General features: G+C 40.7%; 1 protein-coding gene across 7 annotated transcripts in view; it reads right to left on the bottom strand.

Moving 5' to 3' along the window:
• Positions 1-18,646, bottom strand: part of pde1cb (phosphodiesterase 1C, calmodulin-dependent b) — a 115,312-nt gene that overhangs the window by 57,366 nt on the left and 39,300 nt on the right. For 2 of the 7 annotated variants that reach the window (XM_085253564.1, XM_085253566.1), the window contains one exon: positions 5,299-5,325. The exons of 2 other annotated variants lie outside the window; for them this stretch is intronic. In XM_085253564.1, the coding sequence (XP_085109690.1) occupies positions 5,299-5,325 (27 nt within the window). Of the gene's footprint in view, positions 1-5,298; positions 5,326-9,676; positions 9,798-15,434; positions 15,962-18,646 lie in introns of those variants that run through there. 3 more of the 7 variants (XM_085253569.1, XM_085253568.1, XM_085253570.1) reach the window with 3 other exon arrangements.

Below are 18,646 nucleotides of genomic sequence, written 5' to 3'. Positions count from 1 at the left end.
GTCCCACCCTGCAACCCTTTAGGACCCAAATGATCTAATGCCAGCATCCCAGCGCCAACAACAAATACCCCAGGAGGTCCAGTATCCATGTTCTGATGAGACCATATTAAAAGAAAAGTCAGGCAGGTGGATTAATATTGCTGTACAAATAGATATACAGAATGAAGACTGATAACAAATCTTAGTGCAGTGAATCTTCAACATGTCAAGTGTATACTGATTTAAAAAAATACAGTCATAGTTTAAAACTGTATAAGGCCTCCAAAATTCTCCTGAATTTTCCTAAAGACATGTCCCAGTTTTTTCCTTAATATTATTCATTTTTATTTTCTGTCAGTCATATTGTTGCCTGTAATCTGTATTGTCTGTTCAAAAACTTTGAGTTTATGTAGACAGAGAGGCCTTGAACTGCTGCTGAGGTTCGGTAGTAAGAAATGTGGTTATTACTTGGCATTTAAATTTCAGCTATCAATGAGCGATCAGATAGTATTAGAAGGATTTTTTCTAAGTAACAACAAGAAAGGGAAAATTAAATGGTTTTGTTAGAAATTTGATGCGGATCTGCGAATGCAATCAAGTGGAGTTTAGATTTGCTACTTTTTTTAGTTAGTGAATCACAACTACAGTATGAGAAGAAAATGAAATTTGGATTATAGGTAATTATATATACACACACACACACACACACACACACACACACACACACACACACACATATATATCCCTGAAAATCTGTCCTACACAAACTGGCATTTATAAAATATACATAGACAGGGTGCCTGATATTTATGGCAGAGAGGAAACGGCTGGCTTGTGCTGAAAAAGTTTTGCCACAGAGAACATGATGTAAGGCCTTGGACAGTTTTAAAGGCTGTGATCTGGACCAAAACACTAACCACGAGAAGGCTAAATGAGAAAAAAAAACAACCCAAAGAACCCCTTGTATAAGCGCGCGCACGCGCACACACACACGGTTACTTACAAAGACCATTTAAGGCTGGAGACCATTTAAGGCTGGAGGCCTGTCTGGATCAGATGGCAAAACACTTAAAAGCTAAACTACAAGCAGTGACCACTGTAGCATATTTACAGGCTTAAGTAAAAGCATGCTTAATTCAGAGTAGCATTCAAGCGCTTGTCATGAAATACAAAGAGACACTCAAGTCCTCTACTTGTAGCTTTTGGCGGTTGATGAATAATCACTGTAAGTGGTAGCGTTCAGATGATCAATGCCTTTTTGGTAAACATAAGAGAAAGTGCTCTTTTCTTCCTAGTGGCTCCAATCAATCTGCTTTCTGACACATTCAAAGGGATTAGTCAAAGAAGTAACAGATTTCAAACAAACCATTCACTAAACCTCATCCACTGGCGGATTTAGTGAATGGTCAGTAACAGGATTGTAAGGTCTTAGTGTGTATCTGGCACTCACTGAAATATTCAGTACTTCTTTTTTCAGTTTCAGGCTGCAAACTGAGGGCAGTTAATTTACCATGTATACAGTGCTTAATAAATTTTTAAGGCTACCACCCAATGTAAGGTTTATGCCACAGTTTCCCTCAATCACTTCTTTAATGAAAATTACATGCCTAACGTTAAAATATAATTATTTCTGTTATCCATACATTTTTAAACTTACTGTTTTACAAAAAGTTTTTTCTTTTTTAAAGTAATGCTTATTATAAATTTTTGATTCATTTTTTGATTTCATTTTGATTTTAATTTCTCAAAAACATCCAGCGTGCCAGCCCAAACATGGCAATAAAAACATGAAATCAGTGTTATTTGCCTTATACATAATTGTATACAAGTTTCTAAAAGACAGATTTCTAAAACCTTTTCTTGTTTTTATGCCACGTAGTCTAATACATTTCTAAGCATTACAAGTTAACAGGGTTAGGGTTGAGGTTGGGGCTTAGGGGGTTAGATGCCATGATGTCACTATCTGTGACATAATCTGATCTTCACTGATTGGCTGAGAGAAATCCATGTGGTTTGACAACATCACAGTGAGCCGGAGGAAGCCAAGCTGAATGAAATCAAATAAGGTTTCTGACCAGATAATGGATTAAGAGTGTTGTAAGGTTTGCAATGAAGCATAAATCTTACCTCTGTCTTTATAAACTAAGCATACAATGACAATAACAACAAAAAATGTTGTAGTCTATTAACTGTATTTATTGTAATCATCATTGCAAGGCCAGCTAACTGCTGAGGCTAAGTGAAAAACACATAACACGAAAAAGCTGTTTTTGTTATTCTAGCTTTTATATGTACTCTTAATAAAAGCCTTCTTTATTATTAATAAAACAGCAACAGTTAGCTTGTTTTAGTCTTAAACAACTTTGGATTTAAATTTGGATTATTGCTCCAAAAATTGCAAAATGAAACCTGCCATTGCCATCTTTGTAAATTGCAGATGTGCTGTGCTATGAATGGAAAGCTTGACAACCACAGCAACAGTAACTAAGTGGGAGGCGGGGCTTACCAACCTGCCAACTGTTGAAAGAGAAGAGCAGAACACAATAGAGATCATGTGATCAAAAATGATAACCTATACAGAAGTAGGCAAACTGTTTCCCTATTTCCAGCACCAACCCCAGATAAAACACACAATCACAGGCCTACACAGACTATCTTCTATTCTTTTTACAGCTTTACTTTCATCCCTCTTAACCTCCTTTCTATGTGCACATTCACACAAACACTCCTCTCCCTCGTCACTCCATGCCTCCCTCTGTGAGGAGGGCAGTCTCTGCTTCCATCTGTGTGTGTAAGGGGTTGTCCTGGTGTGTCAGTAATAACAATTTCCCAGTGTTCCTCTCTGCCAATTAGCCCGGCCGTAATTACACAGACACATATGGAGCTGTCAATCACCCGGCTCCTCCACACAGGAACTCACCCACCCAGCGAAGAGAGCGAGAACGATAGAGAGACTGCGGCAGGGAGAGAGAAGGAGTTTCCAACAGCTAAGGCTATACCACTCTAAACGACCACACACTGTGCCAATAACATGAGCAGTATTTCTCTGACTGTGCAGCAATCCATCAGTTCCCAGGAAAGTGCCATGAAACAGGCTGCAGCAAAAAAAAAGTGTTTTGGAATTTCATTTTGTGGAGTGTTTACAATTTTCTTGTTTACTACTGATCATGATTTGTGCAAATGGTGGAAAAGTAGGTGGAAAAAGAAGCACTGTATTCCATGAAAGAATACACTTAAGAGGTATGATTGAAATTGTCTTAATGTTTGTTTTTTTTAAACTTTGTTTTTTCTATTTTTCAATAAAAAAAACGAATGAGCTGAGCCTGAAAAGCAGGAGAGTTAGATACTTTTGTCTATACCGGCATACACACAGGGAGAGACTAGCAGCTATTTAGCCACCGGAGACTCTATGAAATGCCACCGTAGTGATGACAGTCAAAACAAAAAACAAGCAAGTGAAGCAAGTGATATAAGCAAGTACCGAATGGAGCGAAAGATAACAGTAGCTGACATATGATGCAACCAGAGCCTAGAACATTCCTCTAGTAACCAAATGTCCGTTTTAAAGAAGCTGGTGAAAAGCAGCTTGCTTTTTATGTGGACGCCATGGTTTTTATGTGGACGCCATGGTTTTGGACACAATAATTTGCAGTTGAGAAATTGCCACATCTGTGACTTTTATAAGGTTTAAACTTAAATAAGCAAGCTGAAAATATTTGACAATGATGTTGTTGTGTTATGTAGGTCATATACATAACATGTACACTTACCTGCCATCAACTGCTTGTAAGCACTAATATCTAATTGCCAACTCAATGCATTTAATAATATAGACATGGTCTAGACAACCTGCTGTAGTTTACTAGAATGAGGAAGAAAGGCGACTTTAGTGACATAACATGACACGATTGCTGATGCAAGACAGGCTGGTCTGAGTATAACTGCTGATCTACTGGGATATTCCTATACAACCATCTCTAGGGTTCATAGATGGTCTGAAAAAGAGAAATCCAGTGAGTGGCAGTTCTCTGGGAGAAAATGACTTGTTGGTGCCAAAGTTGAGAGGGAAATGGTCGGAGTGCTTCAAGCTGACAGGAATGCACAGTCTGTGCCATGAAGTATTAAGGTGGTTCTGAAGCCAAATGGAGTCCAACCTGGTGCTAGCGAGTTATAACTAAGAGGTATACGAAGAGAGGCCGGTGAGTGTGAATTAATATTAGAGCACAAATTTTAAGAGAGCACAAATCTTAGTGATAATGCTGATTTTTGACACATATACTGTAGATGCTGAAAAAAATAATTTCTTGTGTAAAACTTCAATAAAATTATTTTTTCACTCAACAAGGTATATTGTTTATTTTGAGAAAAGACATTACTCTTTTATAAAGAATGTAGGAAGATTGTCTCAAACAATACATCAGGTACAAATTTCATTCACCACAAAAGACTACCGTTTCACTATGTGGCACTTGAAGGTATGTATAAAGCCTTTTAGTTTTAAACCTTTTGGGTCACCAAGCAATAAAACATGTCTGTTGCACCAAGAAAAAAATAACCAGATACATAACTGAAAAAAAAAACGCATGACACCCATTTAATGTTCAATGCAGTAACATCTGTAATAAATGACACTTAAACCTACATTACCCATTTATCTAGCAACATTAATTAATCCCCGCTTTTACTCTTGTAAATAAATGCATTCATGTCTCACTTAATGCAGAGCCTGATTTCCCCTGAGCATCTCCAACAGAAGAAAACAAATGAAAGTTTAATAAAAATGAAGATAACATTGAGTTATCTGTCAGGCTTTCAAGTTGTGTGCGTGTTCTATGGTAAACTGTGTCGCCCTGATTTCTATCCATTGTACTCAGTCGACACTTGAATCAACCCAAGAGGGAAAGAGAGAGTGAAAGCAAGAGTATCTGTGAATGCCCGCAAGTGTGGCAAGGTGTGCTTTACTTGTTTAGGTACTATATGTGGCTCTCGGGATTTAAGGTGGTGAACAGGGGGATAACAATAACAATAGTAATAAGATACTAATCATAATAATAATAATAATAATAATAATAATAACAACAACAACCTTTATTTAAATTACACATTCATAACAATACTGCAAAAGTGATTTTGCACTGAAAGCAACAATGAATAATTAATAATAATAATATTAATAAAAAGTTATTTCCTAAGGTCCGGTGATGCAGATGGCAGGAAATGAAAAGAAGACAGGCAGAAAGTGGAGGGGGTAAAATATGAAGGGGAGATGGGTAGGCACAGGGCTAAAGGAGGAGGTCCAGTCCCAGCAGCAAGTCTTACCTCTGGGATGTCTTCTTGTACTTGCGCCTGCCAGAGAAAGAACAAACACGAGGAGAATGAGGCTTCGGAAAGACAGGACGAAAAGACATCAGGGTCATGCAAAAACCAGCTGAACATTACACTATAAAGATGATGACTGCGCTATCGCTATCTTTCTTGAGCTGAAAATTTCATGTGAACCAAGCACAATCTGATTTTTTTTTAACAAAGGAAAGAACTACACATTTACACATTATAAAGCTTATTTTAATGAATATGAAGTAAAACTGAGAATCCCAAATAATACAGATCAGTTATCAAATTAAAAGGAAAAATCTCCAGGGTTCAGGAACCCTATACTGAAGACATGACGTGGCTCCGTTATGCTTTACTGAGCATTTTGCTCAAATGGTAAGGCTCCACATTTCTCCTTAGAGGAAAAGGTCATGGCAAATCAACACAAAGTTGTTTTAAAGTGATCAGCTTTATCCTAGGAAGACATATTTCAGTCCTGACGGGAGTGTTTTCTTCCAGGATGGCAATGTCCCCATTTTGAGGGTACAATCATGTGCTATGTGCCTTTGCATTTACCAGATCTTGACTGAGAGTTTCGAGCGACATTGCTCTCCACTGCAATCATCAAAATGCCAAATAAGGAATGTGTTGCTCTCTCCGGTGGTGTTCCAGAGGCAGGGAATCGATACTAAGGTGTATTAAAAAGTCTTTAATGTGCATATGGTGGCCCAACAGCTTGCTAAAACAATTCATTTAATTTAGTTTTTTTCCTTTTAATTTATCACTGATCTGTATATAAACTTAATTGCAAATTGCATCATCAACTTCATGGCTTACTAGAATTGAAGCATATCAATAGTGTAAATGATCAAATCTCACAAATGCAAGCCTGCTCATGGCATTTATTGAGATGAAATGGGCAATTTAGCATATGTTCAATGGGTCTAATTCCTAAACTTGACTACCAACATAAAAAGTAAGAGCGCAGTACGATTAGAATAAAATAGTGACTCATTAAAATAAGAAACTTTTTCACTGATACTGGATCAAATGGGTACATTATAACAGTTACCTGTAAATAAGTGAAGAGCTTTAGAGTCTACTTTTTTGAGTCTACTGTTACAGTAAAGAGAAGTAAGAATGCAAATGCTTACAATCACTTATGCAGAAAAGGGATTTAAGAGTGTCATACCAATATGCAAAAAGACACACACACACACACACACACACACACACACACGGCATTCAAACTCCACTTGATCCCACCAACCTTACTTCTACACACACACGTACAAACATTGGGAAACCTACACAGCTACATTAACACACCTATTCTACTATCACTTACGTTTGGCCCTAAAACACACCCACACCTCCATGAAGTGATAACAGCATGGCTCTAAAAGCTGAGGTCATATACACACTCACTCACACACACTTACAGCACTCATGACAGCAAACTGGGGGGGAGGCATAAACTCACAACTGTTTGACTACAGACATCTATTTAAATTCTAGTCAGGCACAATTCACAGCACTTAGCTTGATTTGCTCCTCCGTTGCTTTCAGTATCAATCTTTTAGAGCTCAGTGCAAAACTGCAAGCTAAGGAAGTTAATCCCCGTAAAGAAATGTTGAGAGCTCCCTTGAAATTAGTGGGAAAGGAAGAATGAATAAATCATTTAGGGTTGATGAAGCCATTGAAATGAAAACAAAATGAAGTTCCACAGTTTAACAGGGTAAACAATACAAAGAAAGACTAAATAAATAGTTTTAGGGGAAATATAATAATGAGACTTAAAAGACAGATCAATACTACATTAAGTAACTACAGGGAAAGTCAGGAGGCAAAAGCAGAACTAAATGCATTATTTCTTTTTTCTAATCTTAGGTCACAGGTTTTGCCCTTTTACCCTCTTTTGGTGCGTGGGTCTTCTAATTAATTCTAATTAGATGTGGACAAGCAGTGAGGATGGGTCAGAGAATTCTAGGAATTATCACAATTATAAAGGTTAAACATTATAGTAAATGTAACCTTAAAATAAACTAAACATGATATTTCCATGGGGGGCAAGGGGGACGACTCGTCCATCACTAGGGGTGAAGTCACTAAGGCAGTTAAACTCCTTGTTGGCAGGGCCTCAGGGTGGATGTGGGTTGGTGGTTCCCATCTTTAAGAAGAGGGACCAGAGCGTGTGCTCCTACTATAGGGGGAACACACTCGTCAGCCTACCCGGGAAAGTCTACGCCAGGGTGCAGGAAAGGAGAGTCCATCTGTTAGTCGAACATGAGGTACAGGAGGAACAATGCAGTTTTCGTCCCAATCGTGGAACACTGAACCAGTTCTTTACCCTCTTGGGGGGTACTTGAGGGTGCATGGGAGTTTGCAAGTCTACATGTGTTTTGTGGACTTGGAGAAGGCATTTGACAGTGTCCCTAGAAATGTTCTGTGGGAGGCACAGGAGTATGGGGTGTCTGTCCCATTGCTAGGAGCCATTTGATCCTTATAGAACCATTGGAAGAGCTTGGTCTGCTTAGCTGGCAATAATCAGAATCAGAATCGTGTTTATTGGCCAAGTATATGTGCAGACACATACAGGGAATTTGGTTCCGGTAGATGGTGGCTCTCAAGCACAGTAATGTAAATCACACACACACACACACACACACACGTCTATATATACACACATTACACATACATACACAAAGCTGTGTAAACCAACTATAAATAACGAATCTAAACTTATATACATAAAATACAGAAATGAATGAGGTGGAATGAATACTACATTACAAAAAAAAAAAAAAGTAATGAATACTACAAAATGTACATAAGGTGCAGCTGCAGTCTGGCAGTGGGAGCAGTGTGACAGGTCAACTGTTAAGAAGGGAGATGACGAGGGGAAAGAAACTGTTCCTGTGTCAGGTGGTCCTGGTCTGCAGGCTTCTGTACCGTCTGCCAGAGGGCAGCAGATCAAAAAGTCTGTGTCCAGGGTGTGAGGGGTCTGTGATGATTTTCCCTGCCCGTTTCCTGGTTCTTGAGAGGTACAGATCCTGGATGGAGGGCAGGGGGGTGCCGATGATCCTTTCTGCTGCCCGTACAGTGTGCTGCAGTCTGCTCCTGTCTTGTTTAGTGGCTGCTCCATACCAGACTGTGATGGAGGAGCACAGGACAGACTCAATGACCACAGTGTAGAACTGGATCAGCAGCTCCTGTGGAAGACTGTACTTCCCCAGTTGTCTCAGGGAGTACATCCTCTGCTGGGTCTTTTTGAGGATGGAGTTGATGTTGGTCTCTCACTTCAGGTCCTGGGAGATGGTTGTACCCAGGAACTTGAAGGTCTTCACAGTTGACACAGGGCTGTCTGATATGGTGAGGGGGAGCAGAGTTGAGGGATGTCTCCTGAAGTCCACTGTCATCTCTACAGTCTTAAGAGTGTTCAGCTCCAGATTGTGCTGACTGCACCAGAGTACCAGCCGCTCAACTTCCTGCCGGTATGCAGACTCATCACCATCTTGAATGAGGCCAATGACAGTGGTGTCATCTGCAAACTTTAGGAGTTTGACAGCCAAGTTCTTGGAGGTGCAGTCGTTAGTGTAGAGGGAGAACAGTAGTGGTGAGAGGACACATCCTTGAGGGGCACCAATACTGAGGGAAGTGAGACTCATTCCTGGTGGGTGTCAGACTCCCCCAGGGCTGCCCTTTGTCATCAATTCTGTTCATAAAGTTTATGGACAGAATTTCTAGGTGTAGCCGAGTGGTGGAAGGCTTCAACTTGGGCAGTCTCAGAATCCCATCTCTGCTTCAAATCAAATTCAAATTCAAATTTTATTTGTCACGTACACAGTCATACACAGTACGATATGCAGTGAAATGCTCGTGACCTAAAAAAAAAAAAAAGAAAAAAAAAAGGCTATGAATAAGATAGAAAATAAATATGAAAAATTAAAAAGGGTAAATTTAACTAGGAAGGAATGAAATATAAATTAAGGTTAAAAATGAAATAACTGTACAACACAATTTAGAATGAAGGGTAAAGTTAACTGGGAAAGAATAAGATAAAATATATAAATTAAAGTTGAAAATAAAATAACTGTACAACAAAATACACAATACACAGTATAGAACTATATAAGAATGTATGAAGAAATATAAATAAATAAATAAATAAATATATATATACACAATAACAGCAGCTGTACAAGTATTAACTGGAAATGAAGAACATAGTGACCAGTGTTGTGCAATCCACATTATGTCTTGTGCAGTGCAAATATGCTTAAAGTGATTTAAGTGATGAAGTGAAACAATGTCCAGAATGTCCAGTGTGTGTGTAAGAACTATATGTGTGGGTCAGTACTGTGTGGTGGTGTGATTGAGAGACCGTATCGCCTGCGGGAAGAAGCTCCTCCTCAGTCTCTCTGTGTTGGTCTTCAGGCAGTGGAATCGCTTTCCTGACCTCAACAGAGAGAACAGTCCGTTGTTGGGATGGCTGAGGTCCTTCACGATCTTCCTGGCCTTGGTCCAGCACCGCCTGCTGTAGATTGAGTGCAGGTCAGGGAGCTCGGAGCGGACTTGATGATGGTGGTGGAGCTGGTAGTGGCCACACAGTCATATGTGTACAAAGAGTACAGCAGGGGGCTCAGAACACACCCCTGGGGGGCTCCAGTGCTGAGAGTGGTGGAGGCTGAGACATGTCCGCCCATCCTTACGGCCTGTGGTCTGCCAGTTAGGAAGTTGGAGATCCACTGACACATAGATGAGCTGAGTCCCAGATGCTCCAGCTTGGTGGTGAGTGTGGAGGGAATTATGGTATTAAATGCAGAGCTGTAGTCTATGAAGAGCATTTTAACATAATTCCCCCTTCTAGTGTCCAAGTGAGTGAGTGATGTGTGGAGGAGATGAGAGATGGCATCGTCTGTGGAACGATTTGGACGGTAAGCGAACTGTAGTGGGTCCAGTGTGTCTGGTAGTGAAGAAATGATGAAGTCTCTGACCAGGCGTTCAAAGCACTTCATCACTACTGAGGTGAGGGCTACAGGGCGGTAGTCACTGAGAGAAGCAGGGTGGGGTTTCTTCGGGACAGGAACAATGATGGACTCTTTGAAGCATGTGGGGATCACCGACTGAGATAAAGAGATGTTGAATATCTCAGTGAACACAGGAGCTAGCTGGTATGCGCAGTCTCTTAGGATACGACCTGGGATGCTGTCTGGTCCTGCTGCTTTCCTGGTGTTCACTCTCTTGAAGGCTCTCCTTACTTCATGCTCAGAGATGACGAGCACGTTTCCGGTGCTGGCAGTATCTTCCTGTCTGCAGCCGTTAGCGCCGCTAGCATTAGCATTGTTGGAGTCCTTAGCTGCAGCCTCGAAGCGAGCATAGAAAGTGTTCAGCTCGTCTGCCAGAGTCACGGCCGCGTTCGTCATACCGGTTGTTGGTGCTTTATAGTCCGTTATTGTCCTTAGTCCCCGCCACAGGCTCCTAGAGTCACTCTGTTGGAGTTGTGACTCTAGTTTCCTCCCGTAGAGCTGCTTCGCCTCTTTCACCGCCCTCCGCACGTTATATGACGCGGCTTTGTACGGGTCCATGTCCCCCGTCATGAGTCCCGTGTTGTAGGCAGCGGTGCGGGATCTCAGAGCGTCGCGGATGGTTTTATCCACCCACGGCTTCTGGTTGGGAAACGTTGTGATAGTCTTTGTCTCCACGGTATCATCCGCTACTTTCCCGATGAATCCCACAACCGCTTTGATGTGGTGGCAGATTATGTGGTTCTGTTTGCTTCATCAGGTGGTGTCCTCCAGCTCGCACTGGAGCAGTTTGCAGTACCGGTGTTACTAACCCAAGTAGAGGACTTCTAAGGGTTACGAGTGGGTGGAGAGGGGAGTGGGAGGTCAATTGACGGATTGGTGCTGCGGCTGCAGTGATGCGGATGCTGTACTGGTCCGTTGTGGTGAAGAGAGAGCCGAGCGTAAAAGTGAAGCATTCAATTTACCTGTCAATCTACATCCCTAACCACACCTATGGTCACAAGCTTCAGGCAGTGACCAAAAGAACAGGATTGAGGATACAGAAATAGGTAAAAGAGCTTTCTTCAAAGGGTGGCTGGCCTCTCTCTTAGAGATAGGGTGAGAAGTTCAGCCATTTGGAAAAGGCTCAGAGTGCTGCCGCATCAAAAGGAGCCAGTTGAGGTGTTTCAGGCATCTGACAAGGATGCCTCTTGGGGTTGGTGTTTTGGGAATGTCCCACCGGGAAGACCCAGGAGTCGCTGGAGAGATTATATCTCTCGACCACCCTGGGACTGCTTGGTTTTCCCTCGGACAAGCTGGAGGAGGTGGTCAGGGATAGGGAGTTTGGGGCTTCTCTGCTTAGGCTCCTGCCCCCGTATAAACAGAAGAAAGTGCATGGAGGGATAGATATTTACACTGAATGTGGTCCTAAATAAGACAGAGATTCAATCGGAATGCTCAAATTAGAATTCATGACACTTTTATCTCATTGTCTGGCCTGTACATCTTGCCAAAAGAGTTATATGGCAAGGTGCTGATATTTTAACCTCCTGAGACTCTCTGCCCTCATATGGACTCATAACATTTTGGTTCATTTTATCCATATACTTAATTTGTATCATTTGTGTTTTCTTAAGCAATGGTGACTTTATTGTGCTGTTCTTTAAAATAAAGCCTTGTCCTCATATGAAAATATACTTTTTAAAAAAAAAAAAAAAGAAATATCTTCTGCTTTTCTGTTACTATATCATTAGTTATAAAGTATTTTATAGTTTATTTTATACTTTATAGTTTATTTGTAGCTTTTTTAGTTAATACAGTATAAGTCCACACAACTATTTGTCATGATATTACCATATACCAATTATATCTTATGCACATAATTTTTGTCTTTTGTCTATGATTATATATTGTTATTCATTTAGTTAGTCGATGTATTAGCCTATCTTATATCATCATAAGAAATGGATAAGAATGAATGTCATGTTTTATAGCAGGCGCAGAGCTAGAGCTGAGGAAGTTCTGGTAAATATTGCAATGTTTTTGGACAGATTTAATAATTTGTGGTTACCAAAAAGTTTTGAAGCGAAATTCCATTTCAGTTTGCACATAAAATAAATTTTCTATTTATTTACTTACATTAACATACATAAAACCAGAGCTCTGCAATTTTAATTAATATAAAGACTTGTTTTATTTGGTCGCCTGCCAGTGGCATCACATCTTTCTCAAACCCTGTAGCGATAAACCTCCCAAGGAAGCACAGTAAATACCGGATGATCAGGCTTACAATAAAGTTATAACATTACAGTAATATTAGCTCTTCTCAATTACTTTGACTGAAGATAACAGCACTAGGCAATCCCACAACTGAATCCAACACATGGGATGACAAATATTTGCTCTAATCATTTAAGTACTAATCGTCTCACTAATCATTTTACAATCTGTTAAGTATTTTTAACTATAACAAGCAAAATACACTGCTCAAAATAATTCAAGGAACACTTGATCATCACAGTTTAACACAGAGTCACTTCAACTTCACAGAAATCAGTATTTCTAGTAACCAAGCTTAAACCATTGTGAATCAATTTCACTTGCTTTGGTGCAAACCCAAGTGTCTGGAAAGGCATCAACAAGACAACCCAAAAACTAGGGATGGTTTTTCAGGTAATGATCAAAGATTATTGCTCTGCTTTTTTTCTTGTTTTTGTTGTGGGTGTCCTTGTCACTACTAGTAGCACGAGATAATGCCTGCATCCCATTCAAATTGTACAGGTCCAGCAAACCTTCTTGCAAGCCATTGAAAAAAGCACTAATTGTGATTTACTGAAGGACAGCTGGACAAGGCTTAGAAGTGCATCAACCCAGCACCAGGGCTGGTATTGGTGACTTCGTATAACAGGAGGAGCACTGCCCTTTCTCAAGTGGGCTACTCATGTGCACATTTCTGATGGGCTGTGATCAGAGGTCCGACTGAAGGAGTCAGTTTCTCACCATCTTTTCAGAAACACAAGAGCTAGTGCCTTCAGGTCATTTTGAACGGTTCTTTCAGGAGACCTCCTTAACCTCTTTGCACAAACTAGCAGATACACTTTTTTAAATAGCCCATCTCCTGGTGCCTCCTCAACACTTTTAAGACTCCGCTGAGAGACAAAGTAAACTTTCAGGACAACACCAACATGACAGCACATATGGATGTGATATCCTGGAGAAGTAAGACTATTGACGACTTATGTATTTTGAATGAGCTCCAGGTACTGTGTGTGCTACCAGTAGTGACGGATACTAGCAAAAACAAAAAACTGGAGAAAAATCAGTCAGAAAGGAAGATGAGGAGAAAGCAATGATCTGTGGACAGCACCTGCAAAACCATTTTAGGGGCTTATTCAGTGCACGCCAGTGTGCTCCAGTGCACTCACTGATATATTACATATAAAAACAAGGGCCATCTGTTACAGGCTGGTGACCATGGTGTACTCCTCATCATTGAAGACTGAGCATAGAGATAACTGTCCAAAACATATGCTCTGTCAATCCACACATGTTTGGTACACTCTGTGGAGTACACTGTGCCAGAAACTGTGCTGTGTCAACCAGCAAACTCACATACAAATCACACAGCTGACAAACAAATCTAGGGTAAGCTAGCAGCACCTATAGTAAATATCCCCAAGTGGACTCAAACATGTCCACAATCTATATCACCCACTCGAACACATGCACAGTCATCCTTTCGCAGTCGCAAACACCTCAATGCTGCAACATGTTATCTAATCCCTATTAAGCACAGAAAATATACTCTGCAAGTTTATGTTGTGAGTCTGTGTCAACATCTGTGGGTGCTGCCTGTCAGTTGGGGGCTCACTCTTTTTAGACAGAGGCTTTTTGTGAGATTAAAGGCTAATGTGATCTCTGACACACTACAGGAGCCCTCAGAGCACCCAGCCAACTGCTGTGTAGCCCTTTAAAAAAAGAAAAAGAAAAAGAAGGAAGGGGGGGGGAAAGGCTTGAGCTCCCGTTACATTCATCTGACTCACTATCCATCAATTATCCAAAAAGACAGATGGTTATGACAGTGAGCAAATTGAAGAGACAATGAAGTCATCCAAGGAAACTAAATGTGGCAGAGGATGGTGGTGGAACATCAAGCTTTTAACACAGGAGAGATAAACAATGCATACTCACGGAGCTATATAATTAAATACTGGCAAATAAAAAGTAACTAAAATATTTGGTATTAGAGTTACAGGAATTCTAACTGCTGCCTTTATGTGCAGGAGGGAAATGTATTTCATTGAGACCTTGAGCAGCAGCATTAAAGATATCCTTCATAGCCCAACCCTCCTAGCAACAGTGCTGTCTCCTCCCCCTGCTGAGTAGGAATGATGTGAACTGAAAATGGATAAAAGAACATTTCACACTTCAACTTACATATAAAGTGCTTTCCTCTCAGGGAGAAAGGTCATAGAGGTGTTGATTGGTGGTGAATGTGACAAAGTAAGTAAGAATCTTTAATGAAACCAGCAGCAAATGTTAAAAGAAAAAAAGAATGAACCCCATGACACACCTCAGTATCTGAAAAATACACTCTTTTAGCCACTGAGGTTTAAATGTACAGACATGCTGCACAAGTCTGCATGGGCAGCAGGTGTTTATTGCACATCTGATGAGACAGTGAAAACATAATGAAAAGTTAAGGAGAGTAAAGATTTTCTTGCACAAGAGTGAGCAACACTCGAGCTCCGATGTTCTTCTTCCTTCCTGTTCAGTTAGGCAAACAAACCATTTGGAAATGTATGGTTATGTTTGGCCTGAGTAATTACATACACACGCTCCCTCTCTGTTTTTCTTTCCATTTTACATTTTCACTCTGGGTTCTGTCTCCCATAAATTGACATACACACAACACAACTGAAACTAAGAAATGAGTGTGATGGTCACACTTTTATAATAACAACCATAATAAAGGCGACAGAAACTGTGCCTCTTTTTTTGTCAAAATGTGTGAATAATTCACACGATTGCAGATCAACTCACTTCTAAACATCAAATGCCTCATTCAAACACGCTGAAGCATGCACAGTGCTGCTTCACACACTTGTTGAAAAGAATAAAAGTGGATATACTCACAATCCCCGGAGCCGGAGCCAAATCTTCTCTATCTGTTCTGGCTGGAGGTACTTCAGGGCCGTGCTTTCAAACTCCTCAATCTCTTTGGTGGGAGACTCCATGTCTGACGGAGTTACAGATTTGCCAGCAACAGATCAAAAAAAAGTTTAATCCCTGTCAAATGTGAACAGTGAGGAAGGTGCAACGCAAAGAAGAGAAGTGCTGCGATGTGTTGGAACCCGGGATGTGACCGAGGTTTCCTCTCTTACAGTAGTTCCCACAGCTGCGACAAACTGCCTGCCATCCCTCCTGTTTCTCTCTTTTCCCTCTAGTTATGTGATAGAGAGTGTGTGACTGAAACTAAATAACACTCAAGCAGCTGTGGTAGTCATGAAGCAGTCCAACTGTACCTCTTTCCTCTCTCCCTCTCTTTCTCTGTTACTCATTCACTTCTCTGTCGTGTCAGCGCAGGGGTCCTGGAGCCGTGCCATGCTCTCCCAGCAACAACGGGATGCAGACGGCAGGGCAGCGCAATCCGGGATTAACGTTCACTGCCGAGCCCTCCGCACATGAGGGAGGGAGGGGAAAAAGAGCACCAGTCAAAGAGAGGGAGGAGTCTGGCTGATAATGAGAAACCATGTTCTGTTTCATCTACTGGAAAACTGGAGGGAGTGAGGAAGAAAAATGAGTGGGGACAGACATGAGGAAAAGGAAAAAAGCCTTTAGGAGAAGACGAAAGCGCAAGTGCGGTGAATTCCTGTGTAGAATTTGCTGGTTTAAAAAAAAAGAAAAATACTTGCAAGAGGACATTTTCTTTTGAAATGTCAAAACAGTGACACAGCATTATCTTTTTTTAAGCATCTAATTTACAAATGCAGTCGCTCAACATTTAACTCATTCACTAAAAATGTGGCAGCTTTATGACAGCTGAAATGTAGATAATGCATGTTCAGTGCAACATATTAGATGCCATGCCAAGAGGGATTAAATAGCATGCAGAGAGTGTGCTGACACTGATTTGACAGAGATTACTTTGATCCATCGAGCACATTCAGGACCGCCCCACATTCAGCCCCCTAAAAATGGAGCAATTTAAAACATGGAATATTATTCCCTTTGTTTATTTTCCTTGCTTTCTCTAACAAAAACACTCTACAGTATCTAAACACCGCAGTGCTCTCTGCCAAGCTCTTGTGGGCAGAAATGTCAGCCAAGCCAGCAATAAGTATAATACTGTCACAACTTTATAAGACTCATACCCATCGTTCTACACAGACTTGCATATATAGTGTGGTATCCTCGTATAAAATAAAAAGCTTTGTCTGTAATTACCTACAAAGTAGTAAGTCCTCAGTGCTGGATAGTCTATTTTAAACCTGCATCGTGCATGGTGCATTGTGTGCTGGAAATATATTCTATACAAGCATACTAAACTTTTTGTGCTTGCTTAACAACTAGTGAAGCATATTAGTTATTTTCTTAGGTTTCGTTTATTTATCCTTTTCCAAGTCCAACTGGAAGATTGCTAGGATGACTCACCCCCCTTATCTGCTCCCCTGAGCCCCTTACCATACTCTAAGGTCTTTCAATTACTTGATGCAGGATGTAGGGATAATGCCGGGGCGCCACCTCAAAGGGGCTCTTTCTTTCATCTGGTGAGATGCGTCCTCCATGAGGACAGAAAAGAGGTTTGTCTGAGTGCCACGAACCTGCTGATGTCCTCTTTAAAGGTGCGTTTATGCATCTGTTTTTTCCTTTCCTTTCAGATTCTTTCCTTTCCTGGCTGCCTTTCTTCATACCATTCTTTGTAACAATTCTTCTACCTGTCTGTGAGGGTATGCTGCCCCCAGGAGATATCAAGCCACATTCAGAGATGGCAGGTTAACCTGAGCAGAAACTACAATGACAACTTCACTAGTGACTGCTTCTGGTTCACAGATTTGCACCCCAGGGATCGTATGCACCGTGTAGTCTGTATGTGCGGTGTCATACTGCACCGGGAACACAAAGATTCCATCAAAAACGATGATTTCAAGGAGCTGGTCAATTTAAACTGTGCAGCAGTCACTGCACCCAAGAATCAAGTGTGTTGCCGAGAAGGCAAATAAATCTGTGATTCTTGGTGAGAAGCTTGTGAAAATCAGAAAATGTGTGGACCCTTGGTAAGGGTCAAATTTCCATTTAAAACACACTCAGTAGAACAATTTTGACAATTGTGGACAATTTGGGTAAGAATTACAGCTATCATTACTATTATTATAGCATTCCATGATAGCTGTACATGGAAACTGCTGGAAATATTGTACTGATAGCAATCAAACCATGGTTAAGGTGTCTGAACATTCAACCCCCTACACCTTTTCAATAATGCAATAAAATATCAGAATCAACATCCACTTTATGCAGTGAAGGGCAAGATGTGCAGCCTTTTCTCACACAGTCATTTGGCAAATTAGTCTCCTGTAATTACTCTCAGTTTTATACGTAAAAAAGTCCAACAATATGAATATGATTGAGGAAACAGGTCGAAAGTGCTTTCCAGCCTTTCAGGGTACCTTGAAATGTGGCTGTTCAGAGCTGCTATAACACTTTCTCCTTCAGACACAGTTAGATGCCATGTCGTACAAACTAATTCATGTCAAGGGTGCCCACAATTTGATGGATAGGCTACCTACAACATTTGTTTAAGGTTAGACATACGGCAGACCCAAACCTGATCTTAGAACATAAACGACAGACTGTTTCAAGCACTAGCAATAAATGTAGGCATGGGAAGTAAACAAGAAAGCATTGAATCATCTTTAATTATCTCCGAGAGATGTTTATAACAATAAACCCCCCTTTGGCATAAACTATCTTTGGATCGCTCAGTCACATTTAATTACCTGACAACTCGTTGTAGCTTTGGTTAATTATTGACAAATTGTTTTACCGTTACTAGAGGTTTAAGGAGAAAATATTTATAGCAACTCACACTGACTAGAAAAACGCTCAGTGATTTATGAAATGCTATGATAAAGAATGCAGCCTGGTTAAGTAGCCTCCAGCCTTTGCACCAAAAGAATCTCAGACAACACTTTAATTACATTGCCACCTGATGAATGAAACACCTTCCAGCAAAAAAGCACTGTAGTAATGTGCCGTGTTTGTGCCACTGAATTTCAGGAGAATGCGATACAACAACGATGAGTATGTGATGAAGTATTGGGAATTCTTTTGCTTGCTGCTGAGTC

Source organism: Mchenga conophoros, linkage group LG18 (assembly GCF_057382185.1).
Source record: "Mchenga conophoros isolate Kocher_MC1m ecotype Shallow Benthic linkage group LG18, M_conophoros_male_GT1.1, whole genome shotgun sequence".
Taxonomy (NCBI): domain Eukaryota; kingdom Metazoa; phylum Chordata; class Actinopteri; order Cichliformes; family Cichlidae; genus Mchenga; species Mchenga conophoros.
Note: the sequence above shows the minus strand (reverse complement) of the source record. Positions and strands in the feature narration are given on the sequence as shown.